Here is a 13,812-nt window from a genome sequence, read left to right as displayed (position 1 = left end):
ATTTATATATATCACAAACAGTAGGGGTCCCAGTATGGATCCCTGTGGAACACCACTGGTTATGGGCCTCCAGCCTGAAAAACACCCTTCCACCATAGCCTCTGCTGTCTATGGGCAAGCCAATTCTGAATCCACACAGCCAAGACACCGTGGATTCCATACATCTTAATCTTCTGGTTGAGCCTACCATGAGACACTTTGTTGAAAGCCTCATGAAAATCAATGTAAATAACATCCTCTGTTTTACCCTCATCGACTACCTTTGTCACCTCCTCAAAAAAATTCAATCAAGTTAGTAAGACATGACCTGCCCTGCACAAAGCCATGCTGACTATCCCTAATTAGGCCATGCTTTTCCAAATGTACTTAAATCCTATCCTCAGAATTCTCTCCATTTAGTTTACATGGACTTCAGCAAAAGCTTTGACAAGTTTCCACATGGGAGACTAATAAAGAACATAAAAGCATATGGGATCCAGGGTAATCTGTCAAGTGGGTTCCAAAATTGGCTTAGTGGTAGGAGACAGAGGTTATTGGTAGAAGATGCTTGTGTGACAGGAGGCTGGTGTTCAGTGGCATACCACAGGGATCACTGCTGTGTCCTTTACTGTCCCTGATGTACTGTATATTAAAAATGTAGATGAGAATGTGAGCTAGACAATAATTAAGTTTGCAGATGACACAAAGATTGGTCAGATGGTTGGCAGTGAGGAAGAAGATCTCAGATTACAGGAGGATACAAACAACTTGACAGGATGACAGAAGGAATTTAATCCTGATAGGTGTGATGTGATACACTTTGGAAAAAGAAACAAGACAAGGGAATACTCATTAATGGAAGGACGTTAGGAAATTCCAAGGAACAGAGAGATCTTGGGGTGCTTGTCCACAGTTCCTTGAATGTGACAGGACAGATTAATACAGGAGCCTCGCCTTCAACAACTATCGCATAGATTATAAGTACAGGGAGGTCATGCAGGAACTGTACAGAACCTTGGTTAAACTGGAGCTGGAAGACTGTGTATAGTTCTGGTCACCACATCATCGGAAGGATGAGATTGTACTGGAGAGGATGCAGGGGATATTCACTGGGATCTTTCAGGTGATGGAACAGTTTAGCTATGAACAGTGTCTGGATAAGCACAGGTTGTTTTCTTTACAGCAGAGAAGGCTGAGGGGGTCCTGATTTGAGGCATATAAGGCTATAATGGACATGGATAGGATGGATAGAACACAGATATTCCCCTTAGCTGAAGGGTCAATAACAAGGGGGCATCATTTTAAGCTAAATGGAAGGAGGTTTAGTCAGGATTTGAGGAAAATGTTTTCTCCCAGAGGGTAGTGGGAAACTGTCTGGGAGGGTAGTTAAGGCAGGGACCTTTTAAAAGTAATTGGATGAGCACTTCAAGGCTATGGGCCAAATGCTGGCAAGTGGGACTAGTGTAGATTTAGAGTGATTTATGTTGGTGCAGACTCTTGATGGGCCAAGAGGTCTCTCCTTTACTGTATGATTCCATAATGGCTTGCCTCAGGTAGGTCAGATGGATGTATCGGGGTTGGCAGCATTGGGGGATGGGTTATGTCGGAACTGAAAAGGTGGGGGTAGACGTCAGGGCTTGTGGAGGCTTGTCAGGGTTGGTTACCGGGAGATTTAGGATGGTAGGAATGCAGTGAATATTGGGGCTGGTGTGTGAAGCAGTTGACACCTGGGCGGCAGTTGTTTGAGGGAGTCTGGTTGGAAATGTTGTTGTGTTATAAAGGGTGTTCAAGGAAAGGGTAGGCGGCTGGGTGGGGGGGGAGGGAATTGTAATCTGAGGGTTTAGCTTAATAGCTATTCAGGAGTTGGTAGGCTAGTAATCATCTACCTTTCCTTTAGTTATTCATGAATTTCTCTGACAATAATGAGCCTCGAAATGCAGAGGTATTTCCCATTGGAATCTTCCATTTGCAGACTATTCTGATGGAGTCTGCTGTGTCTGGGATTCCACCGGCTCCTGATGTACTATTCCGGCCTATGCTTCTCCAACAAATCTATGGCCATAGGAATATCCTTGTTACTAAGGCTATGAGTAGACTTGTTTGTACTCAGAAAGACCTTAAAATGTATTGCCTTATCCCCACCCAAATCAGTATGATATCATCAAATTGGGTGGAGCTTCATGCACTCTCCCTTTAACAACCATTACCTTGCAACAAAATTACGAAATCTAAAAGAATGAGAGGTGATCTCATGAAAATGTATTAAATTTTCAGACGCTGGTAAAAGAGAAAGAGATTTCTCCTGGTCAATGTTTATCCCCAATTAACTGCTCATCTATCTTATTATTGCCTGTGGGATCTTGCTATGTGAAAACTAGCTATGACATTTCCTATGTTACATTAAAAAGGTAAGGTAAAGTTGCCATAGTCTCTTATTAGGGAGAAATGATTGGTGGTGTCTTAACCCGAGGAGTTGGGAAGTACAGTCCTTCATGGTAATCTCAGACAGTGTGGGAATTGAACCTGTGCTGTTAGCATTATCCTACGTTGCAAACCAGCTGTCCAGCTAACTAACCTTCCCTGGTTATTATTTATTTAATATTTAATTGTATATTAATGTTTGTATTTGTGTGTATTATTTTGTAAGCTTGTAAAAACGTGTTAAATTTTCAATAAAAATATCAATTTTTAAAAAAACCTAACCTTCCCGCTTCCCTCACAAATGTTAGAACAGTGAATACACATCATATATTTCACTTCTGGTGATGTCCTGAGATTGTAACACAGGGCTACAGAAATCCATGTCTTTTTCTTACTCATCAGGAAAGATTCCAAAACCATGTTTTTCTGACTACTTACTGAAACCACAGTGAAGATGATGTTGACCACTCCAACCCCTATGGTAGCGTACACAGGGTGTGATAAACCAGCCGTTCTGAAAATAGATGTGGAATAGTAGAATATCTAGAGGGAATGAGAAGGAAGTGTTATGACAAAAAGTAGCAGATATCTGATACTGGATCAAACTCAAAGTTTGGGAAGTGCTATTGGACCTAGAAGATGCCTGGTGATTTGAGGTTACGATCTCATGACCTCTGAAATTAAGATCAAAGTACAACCTTCCCACTTCGCTTAGACTCACTCCCTGGAAACTGAAATAAGACAATCATAGGAACGTACAACGCAGAAGAAAGCCATTCAACCCAAATGTCAGTGCCAACACTTTAAAAGCCCCACCTTCTCCTATAAGCTTACATGTATTTTTGTCTTTTACAAGCATTTGTCTAATTCCTTTTTCAAAGTCACTGTTGAATCTTCCTTCACTCCTCCTCCAAGCAAGGCCTTCTAGATCACAAAAAACTCACCGAGTGATGTCAAATCTTTCACATTCACCCTCTGTTTCTTTTGGGGACATTACAAGATAAAGGTAAAAGTGCTGCCCTGGAGGATGCAGCAGTTAATGATAACTGACAGTTAACTACTGAGTTGTGTTGGATTTCAAACCATGCAGTTGCCTCTGATTAGTTAGGGTATTGATCTGAGAAATGAACTAGCAAATGGCTGTCACCTACTTTGCTGAGTTGAGACAGGTGAACTGCATACACATGTTCTTTCTGGACTACATAGAGCCTTGTGTACGAATGTTTGTAGCTTCTACTATGTGCACGTGTGCCACACTGCAAGCCTGACTGATCATTTTAAATTGGTTGGCACTGTAATTCTTCACACATTCAGGATTATCCAGCAAATGTTATTCAATTGCAGAGCCACAGTTAATATTAGACATTGTGTGGGTTTTGCTAGTATAGACTGTTGGATGAGGCCAGTACATTGCATTCTCAATAGCAAACTTCACACCAGTCATAGTCCACTTGCCAATTAATCAGCATTCTCCTCTTCTATGGTATAAATATAGGTTTTCCTTTACATTAGCATTCTTATAAATTGTCCTAATATGTGCACGATGAAAAACTTCAACAAGTGATTACTTTTTCAACAATACTTTTTCAACAGTACTGCCAAACTGTTACTTCAGCATTAACTTGAATAGTAAAACCTCAGCAGAGCTGCTATTGTTGGCACTCACTGCATTAATTCCAGATAATTGCTGGGATATGTGCAGCATCAAGGCAACGGTGAGGGGCTGTCTGTAGTTGGAAGAGCAGAACAGCTGTGCCACGGACACCTTCTTCTCTTTCTGAATTTCTTCCTTCTCCTTCTTCATCTCTTCAATGTACTTGTCAGTGTCAGATATCTGCAGTAATCTTTTCAAACCTGGCAAATGCAGAAGGCCAAACAAATTGATCACCAACTCATTGCACAGAACAGAACAAGCAAGCACATAAATATTGGCCCCTGTAAACCAAGCAGTTCTCCCTTCATGCTGGCCTCAGTGCAGCAACAGCGCTGGGTGACAAACTACGAATGTTACTTCGAAACTAAAACAGAAATTTGCTGGAGAGACTCTGCAGGTCTAGCAGCATCTGTGGAAATAAAGCAGAGTTTGTGTTTTGAGTCCAGTGACCCTTCTTCAGAACTGCTAGATCTCCAGCTCAGCAATTTCTACTTTTGTTTCAGATCTCTATCACCAGTGGTTCTTTCTTTTATTTTAGTGAGTCTTTCTCTACACTATTCTTATCAAACACTCCTAAGACAAGTACAGCACTTTCTACTGAGGGATTTAAGCCTTTTGACTCATAAGCAAGCCTAACTTTATTTGGAGTAACACGGGGAAGCTCTCTCCGGTACCCTCAGACAAAATTTACCCCTCAATTTAAATAAACAGGCACTACCCAGTCATGAGCACACTGGTGTATGTGGGAACTTGCTGTGTGCAACTGCTGTGCTTTCCTCCATTTCAGCAGTGCCCGTATTTCAAAAGTGTTATTTCAAAGTGCTATAAAACATGTTGAGACATCTGAGGTTGTAGATGTCACTGTAGAAATGCAAGGCTTCTTATATCTCAGAAGTGGGGTCTCAAGAAATTCCCACAATCAGAATTCTGTATCTACTTCAGAACTGCTTTACACAGGTAATGATTTAAAATACTTCTAAAGAGAAAAATGGAAATGTGAACAGTTCAAGGAATTCAGAAATGAAATTTGAGCAGAACTGAAGGTTTCATCCCACTGTAATGCAAAGTTTCTTTATTTCACTACATATTATGACTTTTTGTTGATATAAACTATATAAATTGTTTCCTGGAGACCTAAAATTATCCCAATGTTATTCTATTCATGGTGACATTATTTTCTTATTTGAGGTGTGTGACAGGTGACAGCATCTGGGATGGTCAAAAATTGATGACTATCTATTTCATATGTGAAAAACACAACACACCCAAAAGGCTGAGCCAGGTTTTAGTTCATTTAGAGTCATAGAGATGTACAGCATGGCAACAGACCCTTCGGTCAACCTGTTCACACCAACCAGATATCCCAACCCAATCTAGTCCCACCTGCCAGCACCCAGCCCATATCCCTCCAAACACTTCCTATTCATATACCCATCCAAATGCCTCTTAAATGTTGCAATTGTACCAGCCTCCACTCCATCCTCTGGCAGCTCATTCCATACACGTACCACCCTCTGTGTGAAAACGTTGCCCCTTATATCTTATCTCTTTTATATCTTTCCCCTCTCACCCTAAACCTATGCCCTCTAGTTCTGGACTCCCTGACCCCAGGGAAAAGACTTTGTCTATTTATCCTATCCATGCCCCTCACAATTTTGTAAACCTCTATAAGGTCACCCCTCAGCCTCCAACGCTCCAGGGAAAACAGCCCCAGCCTGTTCAGCCTCTCCCTATAGCTCAAATCCTCCAACCCTGGCAACATCCTTGTAAATCTTTTCTGAACCCTTTCAAGTTTCACAATATCTTTCCGATAGGAAGGAGACCAAAATAGGGCGGCACGGTGGCACAGTGGTTAGCACTGCTGCCTCACAGCGCCAGAGACCTGGGTTCAATTCCTACCTCAGGCGACTGACTGTGTGGAGTTTGCACATTTTCCCAGTGTCTGCGTGGGTTTCCTCCGGGTGCTCCGGTTTCCTCCCACAGTCCAAAGATGTGCAGGTTAGGTGAATTTGCCATGCTAACTTGTCTGTAGTGTTAGGTAAGGGGTAGATGTAGGGGTATAGGTGGGTTGCGCTTCGGCGGGGCGGTGTGGACTTGTTGGGCTGAAGGGCCTGTTTCCACACTGTAAGTAATCTAATCTAATCTAATTGCACATAATATTCCAACAGTGGCCTAACCAATGTCCTGTACAGCTGCAACATGACCTCCCAACTCCTGTACTCAATACTCTGACCAATAAAGGAAAGCATACCAAATGCCTTTTTCACTATCCTATCTACCTGCGATTCCACTTTCAAGGAGCTATGAACCTGCACTCCAAGATCTCTTTGTTCAGCAACACTACCTAGGACCTGACCATTAAGTGTATAAGTCCTGCAAAGATTTGCTTTCCCAAAATGCAGCACCTCGCATTTATCTGAATTAAACTCCATCTGCCACTTCTCAGCCTATTGGCCCATCTGGTCAAGATCCTGTTGTAATCTGAGGTAACCCTCTTCGCTGTCCACTACACCTCATCATTTATGTAAATGACAAAAAGTAAAGGACCCAGCACCGATCCTTGTGGCACTCCACCGGTCATAGGCCTCCAGTCTGAAAAACAACCCTCCACCACCACCCTCCGTCTTCTACCTTTGAGCCAGTTCTGTATCCAAATGGCTAGTTCTCCCTTTATTCCATGAGATCTAACCTTGCTAATCAAGTGTCCCATGGGGAACCTTGTTGAACGCCTTACTGAAGTCCATATAGATCACATCTACTGCACTGCCCTCATCAATCTTCTTTGTTACTTCTTCAAAAAACTCAATCAAGTTTGTGAGACATGATTTCCCACGCACAAAGCCATGTTGACTATCCTGAATCAGTCCTTGCCTTTCCAAATACATGTACATCCTGTCCCTCAGGATTCCCTCCAACAATTTGCCCACCACGTTTGTTGCCATTCCTGTTACAGAGTTAGAAACTTAGAACTTCTCAGTTAGAAAAGCAGTGAGGGGAAATCTAGTGTCTGCAGTATCTCTTCCATTCTAGTGTGCGAGTTCATAAAACTCTCTCTCAGTATATAACCAGCTCTCCCTGGGGTGAATTATGGTCACTCTCATTGAAGAAGAATTCTGACAGACTTTTGCTCACCTTAATTACACAGTGGGAGTGCTGCTTTTTAGATGAACTCTGTTGCTAGTTGAGGCTGGGCAGGGGAGCTCGCCCTATTGTCCTCACTGTCCTCATTAATATTAATCGCTCTGTCAAAATAGTGTCATTACTCTATTGCTTTTCAAAGGGGTTTGCTGTGCAAATGCTGTTCGCTCCATTTACTGCATTACTGACATCATTCTGAAAAGTATTTATTCAATTGCAAAGTGATTTGGGATGTTATGACGTGTTGAAAGTTAAATGCAAGTCTTTTATTTTGTTTTAACAACGCTTTAGCAGGCGCACCCAAACAGAAAGACATAAAGAGACACATAGAAATTCATCTGTATATGCAACTAAATGCCAAATTAAACAATCATTTGCCCCACCTCTGCTCTGCCTTTGACAAGCCCCTGCACTCAGCCAATCTGAGCTGAGAACACAGCTAGTGATTAATCTCAAACACTGAAGGATGATTGCTACAATACCTCACCTCATTCAACCCGGATTCTTACCACTTCCCAGCCTGAATTTACACTTATTAAATACATTTTTGTTTTGTGGAGAAATATTTTGTGCTAATAGATTCTTACGACTTGATTGCCATTGATAAATCATCGGCTGATGTTCTGATCATTGTTCCTGTCTGTCCAAGAACACTTGCTGACCCTCCCCTGCCTAAACCAATGTGCTTGCCAGCATTTTCCCTCTCTTCCCAGATGTGGTGAGTCCCTAAAGGGGGTTGGTTCGCTCAGTTGGCTGGTTGGCTCACAATGCAGAACCACACCATAGGCACACGTTCAATTCTTGCAGTTTTTATACAGGATTCTCCTTCCTAACCTCTCCCCTCACTTGAGGCACAGTGACCCTCAGATTAAGCCACCACCGGTCATCACTCTTTAATGAGAGAATGGGGACCTTTGGCTGTATAATCCGATGGGAACCTGAAACTTCATTCAAATAACTTCATGCCATCTCACTCAGATCATTTATTCCTTCCCCTCACCTCCCAAATCAAAATCCAGCGCCTTTGGGACAACACAGTCTGAGGCTTAAGAGTCACCTTTAACATTCAATTCACTTTGTACTGCTAGTATTAAAAAAGAAAGCAGATATGTATATGCACATACACAAATACTTTCAAACAGACCAAAACTAAATGCCAAGTTGAACAATGTGTTGCCCCACCTCTGTCCAGCCAGTAACACACCTCTGCATTCAGCCAATCAGAGCTTAAAGTATGTCTGGTCAAACATGTCTGTTGATGAATCATAAACACTATCCTGTTACAGTAATGCATTCAACACTGTTATGTTGAAAGCACTCATTCAACCTGATTCCACGTCATCACCAATCCTTATTTACTATTTCAAAGCAACACCCTTTTGTAGAAGAATATTTTAGATTGCTCAGGCAATATTTCAAGCAATTTGTCTGCATGATCCAGGCCTCCTGTCGACGCGTTCCTAATCCAGCCAGTTAGTTCCTCCCCATCCACCCCTCTGGCTCCCCCAAGGGCATGTGCTCATGATGCTGTATGAGAGCCTGAAACCCTGTAAGGTCCTCATCCAAAAAAGCACCTTCTGAGTATCTTCCACCATGTAGGGCATCACATTTGAGACCCTCACCTCCCAGCACGACCAGCCACAAGGATGATCAAGCACATTTTTCAATGCTTTTACATTGAGTAAAGAACTACAACAAAGGAATACCTTGCACCAAAGACTCACTAACATTGGCTGAAATGATATCTCTGGACAGAAAACAGTACTGGGCTTAACTTGGATCAATGACCCAGAACCAGATCCTTTCCCATAGAAACACAAAAAATAGGAGCAAGAATCCATTTGAGCCTGCAGCACTCCCTCAGTACTGACCCTCTGACAGTGCAGTTGTCCTTCAGTACTGACCCTCCGACAGTGCAACACTGCTTCAGTATTCACCCAATGACAGTGCAGCACTCCTTCAGTACTGACCCTCTGACAATGCAGCACTCCCTCAGTACTGACTCTCTGACAGTGCAGCACTCCCTCATTACTGACCCTCTGACAGTGGAGCACTCATTCAGTACCGACCCTCTGACAGTGGAGCACTTCATCAGTACTGACTCTCTGACCGTGCAGTACTCCCACAGTACTGACCTTCTGGCAGTGTAGCACACTCTTAGTACTGATCCTCCAACAGCGCAATGCTTCCTCAGTACTGACCCTCCAACAGTGCTGCACTGATCTTTTGACAGTACAGCACTCAGTATTAACCCTCACAAAATGCAGCACTCCCTCAGTACTGATCTTTTGACTGTACAGCATTCAGTATTAACCCTCAAGTAGTGCGGCACTCCCTTGGTACTGACGATGTGACACTGCAGAACTCACTCAGCCCTGGCCCCCTGATATTGAAGTGCTCCCTCAGTACTGACGTTTCAACAATGCAGAACTCCCTGAGTATCAATGTGCTAATAGTGCAGTACTCCCTCAGGACTGACCCTCTGACTGTGCAGCAGTCCTTCGGTACTGACCCTCTGACTGTAAAGTGCTCCCACAGTACTGATTGTTTGACAGTTCTGCACTCCCTCAGTACTGACCCACCGACCATGCAACACTCCCTCAGTACTGACCCCTGGGCAGTGCCATAGTCCTTTGGTATGACCCTCCGCTCCTATTCACTCACTTTTCCTTGCTGCATCTTCTCTTCCGAGTTTTATGTAGAGGTAGCGAGGACTTTCAGGACAGAAGGGCAGCAGGATGGTCTGTAGAAGGGCTGGCACACCTGAAAGGCCAAGAATTGCAGGCCACAACCGATCATTACCTAGCAGGAACGATAAGCCAAACACCTACAAGAATGGAAAATAAAGAAATTCACTTTAATTCCTGTTGTGCTTTTGTAAACATTGCCTTTCTCTTTTTATTTCCCTGCATTTTTGTTTGTGGACTGACAAGGGGAAAGAACTGTTTGAAAGTAAGTAACCTGGCACTCATTTTTACGCAGCTGCTGGGGATGGGTGAGGTGGTTGAGTACAAATGGAGATTAAATTGCAGCAAATTGCTGATTGGTGTGTGGACTAGTGACTAGTTATCCATCCCAAAGGCCTTCTGCCTGCCTTTTTGGCTCCCAACTAGCTTAACAGCTTGGGGCGATGAATAAGACAGAAAGAGCCATCAGACACCCACATCCCTCACGTGAATAAAATAAAGTTATGATCCTCTTATCTCAACCAAAGATATTCAGTCAAACAGGAATGGCCCTGTTCCATCCCAGCACTCTGTTTACTCAGTCTTTGGTAAACTAGGAACTAAGACAATCAGCCACAGCATCATTAGCAATAGTGAATGAATAGCCAGAAATCCAAATGCTAATCCAGGGGAGCTTTCCTCAGTATGAAGGGCTAATACTTAATACTCAAAAAAGCTCGCAAATCAAAATCAACAAAAGTTGTTTTTGCCAATGGCACCCATTCTGAAAAGAATGAAGTAACGCTAATAATATCTTTTAAAAAAAGCTCAAGTCCCTCCACATATCCACATTGACTCTGCTTAATCACATTGTGGTTTTCTAAGTGCCTTGTTACCACATCCTTAATAAATTATTTTAAAGTTTAGTCATCGTTACCATTTAGGAAATACATTTGCCAATTTGTGTGCAGAAATCCCCCACAAATAGTAAGGTGATCATCACCAGGTCATCTGTCATTTCTTAAGAGGTTGTTCAAGGGATAAGTATGAGCCCAGAATTCCCTTGGAATTGGAACTAGCTGATTGTTTTACCACCCAATGTACTGCTAGCTAAGTGAACAGATGCTGCGATGGTAACTGGGATGTTCCTTCATTGTGTACAGGTTGGTAATTCATTCCACCCTCAGCCGTGACATTGCACCCAACGCCATCTTTATCACAACTTCACCATGCACCTCCCTCCCAAAAACACACACTTCAGAACATGCCAGACGGTTAGCCCTTACAGATCAATTCAACTGTGGGACAATTGGCTCAGCCTGAATGGTCTCCTTTTGTGTTGCCCTAGTCAGTGATTATTCAATAATTCAAAATGTAACAGTATGTGAAGGCATCTTCACTATGGCAGTTACACCATCGCCTTCTCAAGGGGCAACAAAGGAATGGCAATGTCAGTAACACCCAAGCCATGACAGGAAATAAGGCAAAATAAAATGTAATGCTTTGTTTGTAACATTGAGCAGTTTCACATCTGTGGCAATGATGGCTTTGAATTGAGAGAACTGGTTGATCAATCTTGATAAAGGTTACTTTTCTGGCTCAAATCTCACTGCATGCACAAAGCTTCTTGAAATGCTGTACCTGGCTGAGGAGGATACCCGTGACGATGGCTAATTGATGCATGGTGCCCAGTGCCCCTCGCAAACTTGTGGGTGAGATCTCTCCGACATACATGGGTACCAATCCTGAAGACAGCCCTGAATGAGTTAAGAAAGAGCTTGATTAGTTTTTGAAGAAGCATTTAAAGAACAATGGCACCCAAAGTTAAAGAATTCCCTTGATGAAATCTGCACTAAAATCAATATCAACAAGATTCAAGTGTCAACTCATTGCTCCAATAGTATGTCTCAGTTAGACATGTCTATTGGCTGCTAAGGAATCTTGAAGTGAAATGTACTCTTTTTTTAATTAAGTCTTCTCTTGCCCATCTTTCCTGAGTGCAGAGTAAGGTATCTAATGTCCAAGATATAACACAAGCATTGTATTTTAGACACCTGCTATGCAAAATCTCTGTTCATTGGATTTTATTTCCACTGATGTATAGAAATGAAAATCTGAGGTTTTGGTGAATTGGCAACATCCCAGTTCTTACCAAAAGGCTCAGCTTGAATTGTGTGACAGGGTTAATGTGGATAGGTCGTTTCTCCTGGCTCGGGAAGATAAAAACAAGGAGCATGGTCTTAATATAAGGGACAGGTTCTTTAAGACTGAGGTAAAGAGAAGTTTCTTTCAATCAGAGGGTGGTGAATCTTTGGTATTCTCTACCCCAAAGAAATGTGGAGGCAATCATTCAGTATATTGCAGATAGAAATCAATAGATTTAGAGTCATGGAATGGTGCAGCACGGAAACAAACCCGTTGGTCCAACTCGTCCATGCTGACCAGATATCCTGAATTGATCTCGTCCCATCTGCCAGCACTGGGCCCATATCCCTCTAAACGCTTCCTAATCATATACCCATCCAGATGCCTTGTACCGGACTCCACCACTTCCTCTGGCAGCTCATTCCATATATGCACAACTTGCTGTGTGAAATAATTGTCCCCCTCACCTTAAACCCATGGCCTCGAGTTTTGGACTCCCCTACCCTAGGGAAACACCTTGCCTATCACCCTATTCATGCCCCTCATGATTTTATAAACCTCTATAAGGTCACCTCTCAGCCTCCAAAGCTCCAGGGAAAATATCCCCAGCCTATTCAGTCTCTCCCTATAGCTCAAGCCCTTCAAACCCAGCAACATCCTTGCAAATCTTTTCTGTACCTTTTCATATTTAACAACACTTTTCCTATGGCATGGAGAATTGAATGCAATCTTCCAAAAATGGCGTATCCACTGTCCTATACAGCTGCAATATGACATCCCAACTCCGCTACTCAATAAGGTAAAAACAATGACTGCAGATGCTGGAAACCAGATTCTGGATTAGTGGTGCTGGAAGAGCACAGCAGTTCAGGCAGCATCCAAGCAGCTTCGAAATCGAAGCTACTTGGATGCTGCCTGAACTGCTGTGCTCTTCCAGCACCACTAATCCAGAATCCTATACTCAATACACTGACCAATAAAGACAAGCGTACAAAACACCTTCTTCACTACCCTGTCCACCTGCGATTTGACCTTCAGGGATCTATGAACATGCATGCCAAAGTCTCTTTGTTCGGCAACACTCCCCAGTATCCAGATTTATGGATACTCATGACATCAAGGGATATGGGAATAGTGCAGGAAAATGCCAATGCTTATTTCTGATCCAATTGAATGGTTGAATGGCCTACTCCTGTTCCAGCTGCCCACCTTGACACTTAAGAAACCTGCAGACAGAAACATTTTCCCTTAATTCTCAATAGGGTTTGGCACAGTTTAATCCTTAAGCTTTTCATTTCTGTAAAAGCCAGGTTACTTAATTCGGCTCAAGGTTATAAACTAAAATGTCACAATGCCAGAGTGACTTGACACTTCCTCTAGATCCACAGCAAGTTCTCCTTATATCCAAATGGAAGTTGGAAGTTATCAAGAAATTTTCAAAGCTCATTCAAAAATTTGTAAGGTTGCGAGTCACATTAGAAAAATCATTCAAAATATTGATACTTTACCGCAGTAAATTCCAGTGATAGCCCGTCCTGTAATGATGAGGATGTGCGATGGGCCAAATTTGGCCAATCCCATGAGAAGGGCACCAACTATTGCAAGGATATTTATAGCTATCATAGACTTCAGTCTAGGGAAAGAATCAAATGTTAAAGTTATTTCTTTGAATATAATCCTATTCAAACATCCCACTTGTAGAGAGATACTTACAGCCGAGTTCATGTAATGAGACTGGCTGTCCAAGTTCAATTCTAAGGGCTTTCATAGAACCATCAATGCAAGGCTATTTGGCCCATTGTGCCTATG

General features: G+C 42.6%; 1 protein-coding gene across 2 annotated transcripts in view; it reads right to left on the bottom strand.

Annotated features, from left to right (window-relative positions):
* slc2a2 (solute carrier family 2 member 2) overlaps positions 1-13,812 on the bottom strand; it is a 47,848-nt gene that overhangs the window by 19,656 nt on the left and 14,380 nt on the right. For both annotated transcript variants that reach the window (XM_072572162.1, XM_072572161.1), the window contains 5 exons: positions 13,512-13,636; positions 11,500-11,615; positions 9,857-10,019; positions 4,067-4,254; positions 2,839-2,943 (listed from right to left, as the gene is read on the bottom strand). In XM_072572162.1, the coding sequence (XP_072428263.1) occupies positions 2,839-2,943; positions 4,067-4,254; positions 9,857-10,019; positions 11,500-11,615; positions 13,512-13,636 (697 nt within the window). The remainder of the gene's footprint in view (positions 1-2,838; positions 2,944-4,066; positions 4,255-9,856; positions 10,020-11,499; positions 11,616-13,511; positions 13,637-13,812) is intronic.

This window comes from Chiloscyllium punctatum, chromosome 6 (genome assembly GCF_047496795.1).
Source record: "Chiloscyllium punctatum isolate Juve2018m chromosome 6, sChiPun1.3, whole genome shotgun sequence".
Taxonomy (NCBI): domain Eukaryota; kingdom Metazoa; phylum Chordata; class Chondrichthyes; order Orectolobiformes; family Hemiscylliidae; genus Chiloscyllium; species Chiloscyllium punctatum.
Note: the sequence above shows the minus strand (reverse complement) of the source record. Positions and strands in the feature narration are given on the sequence as shown.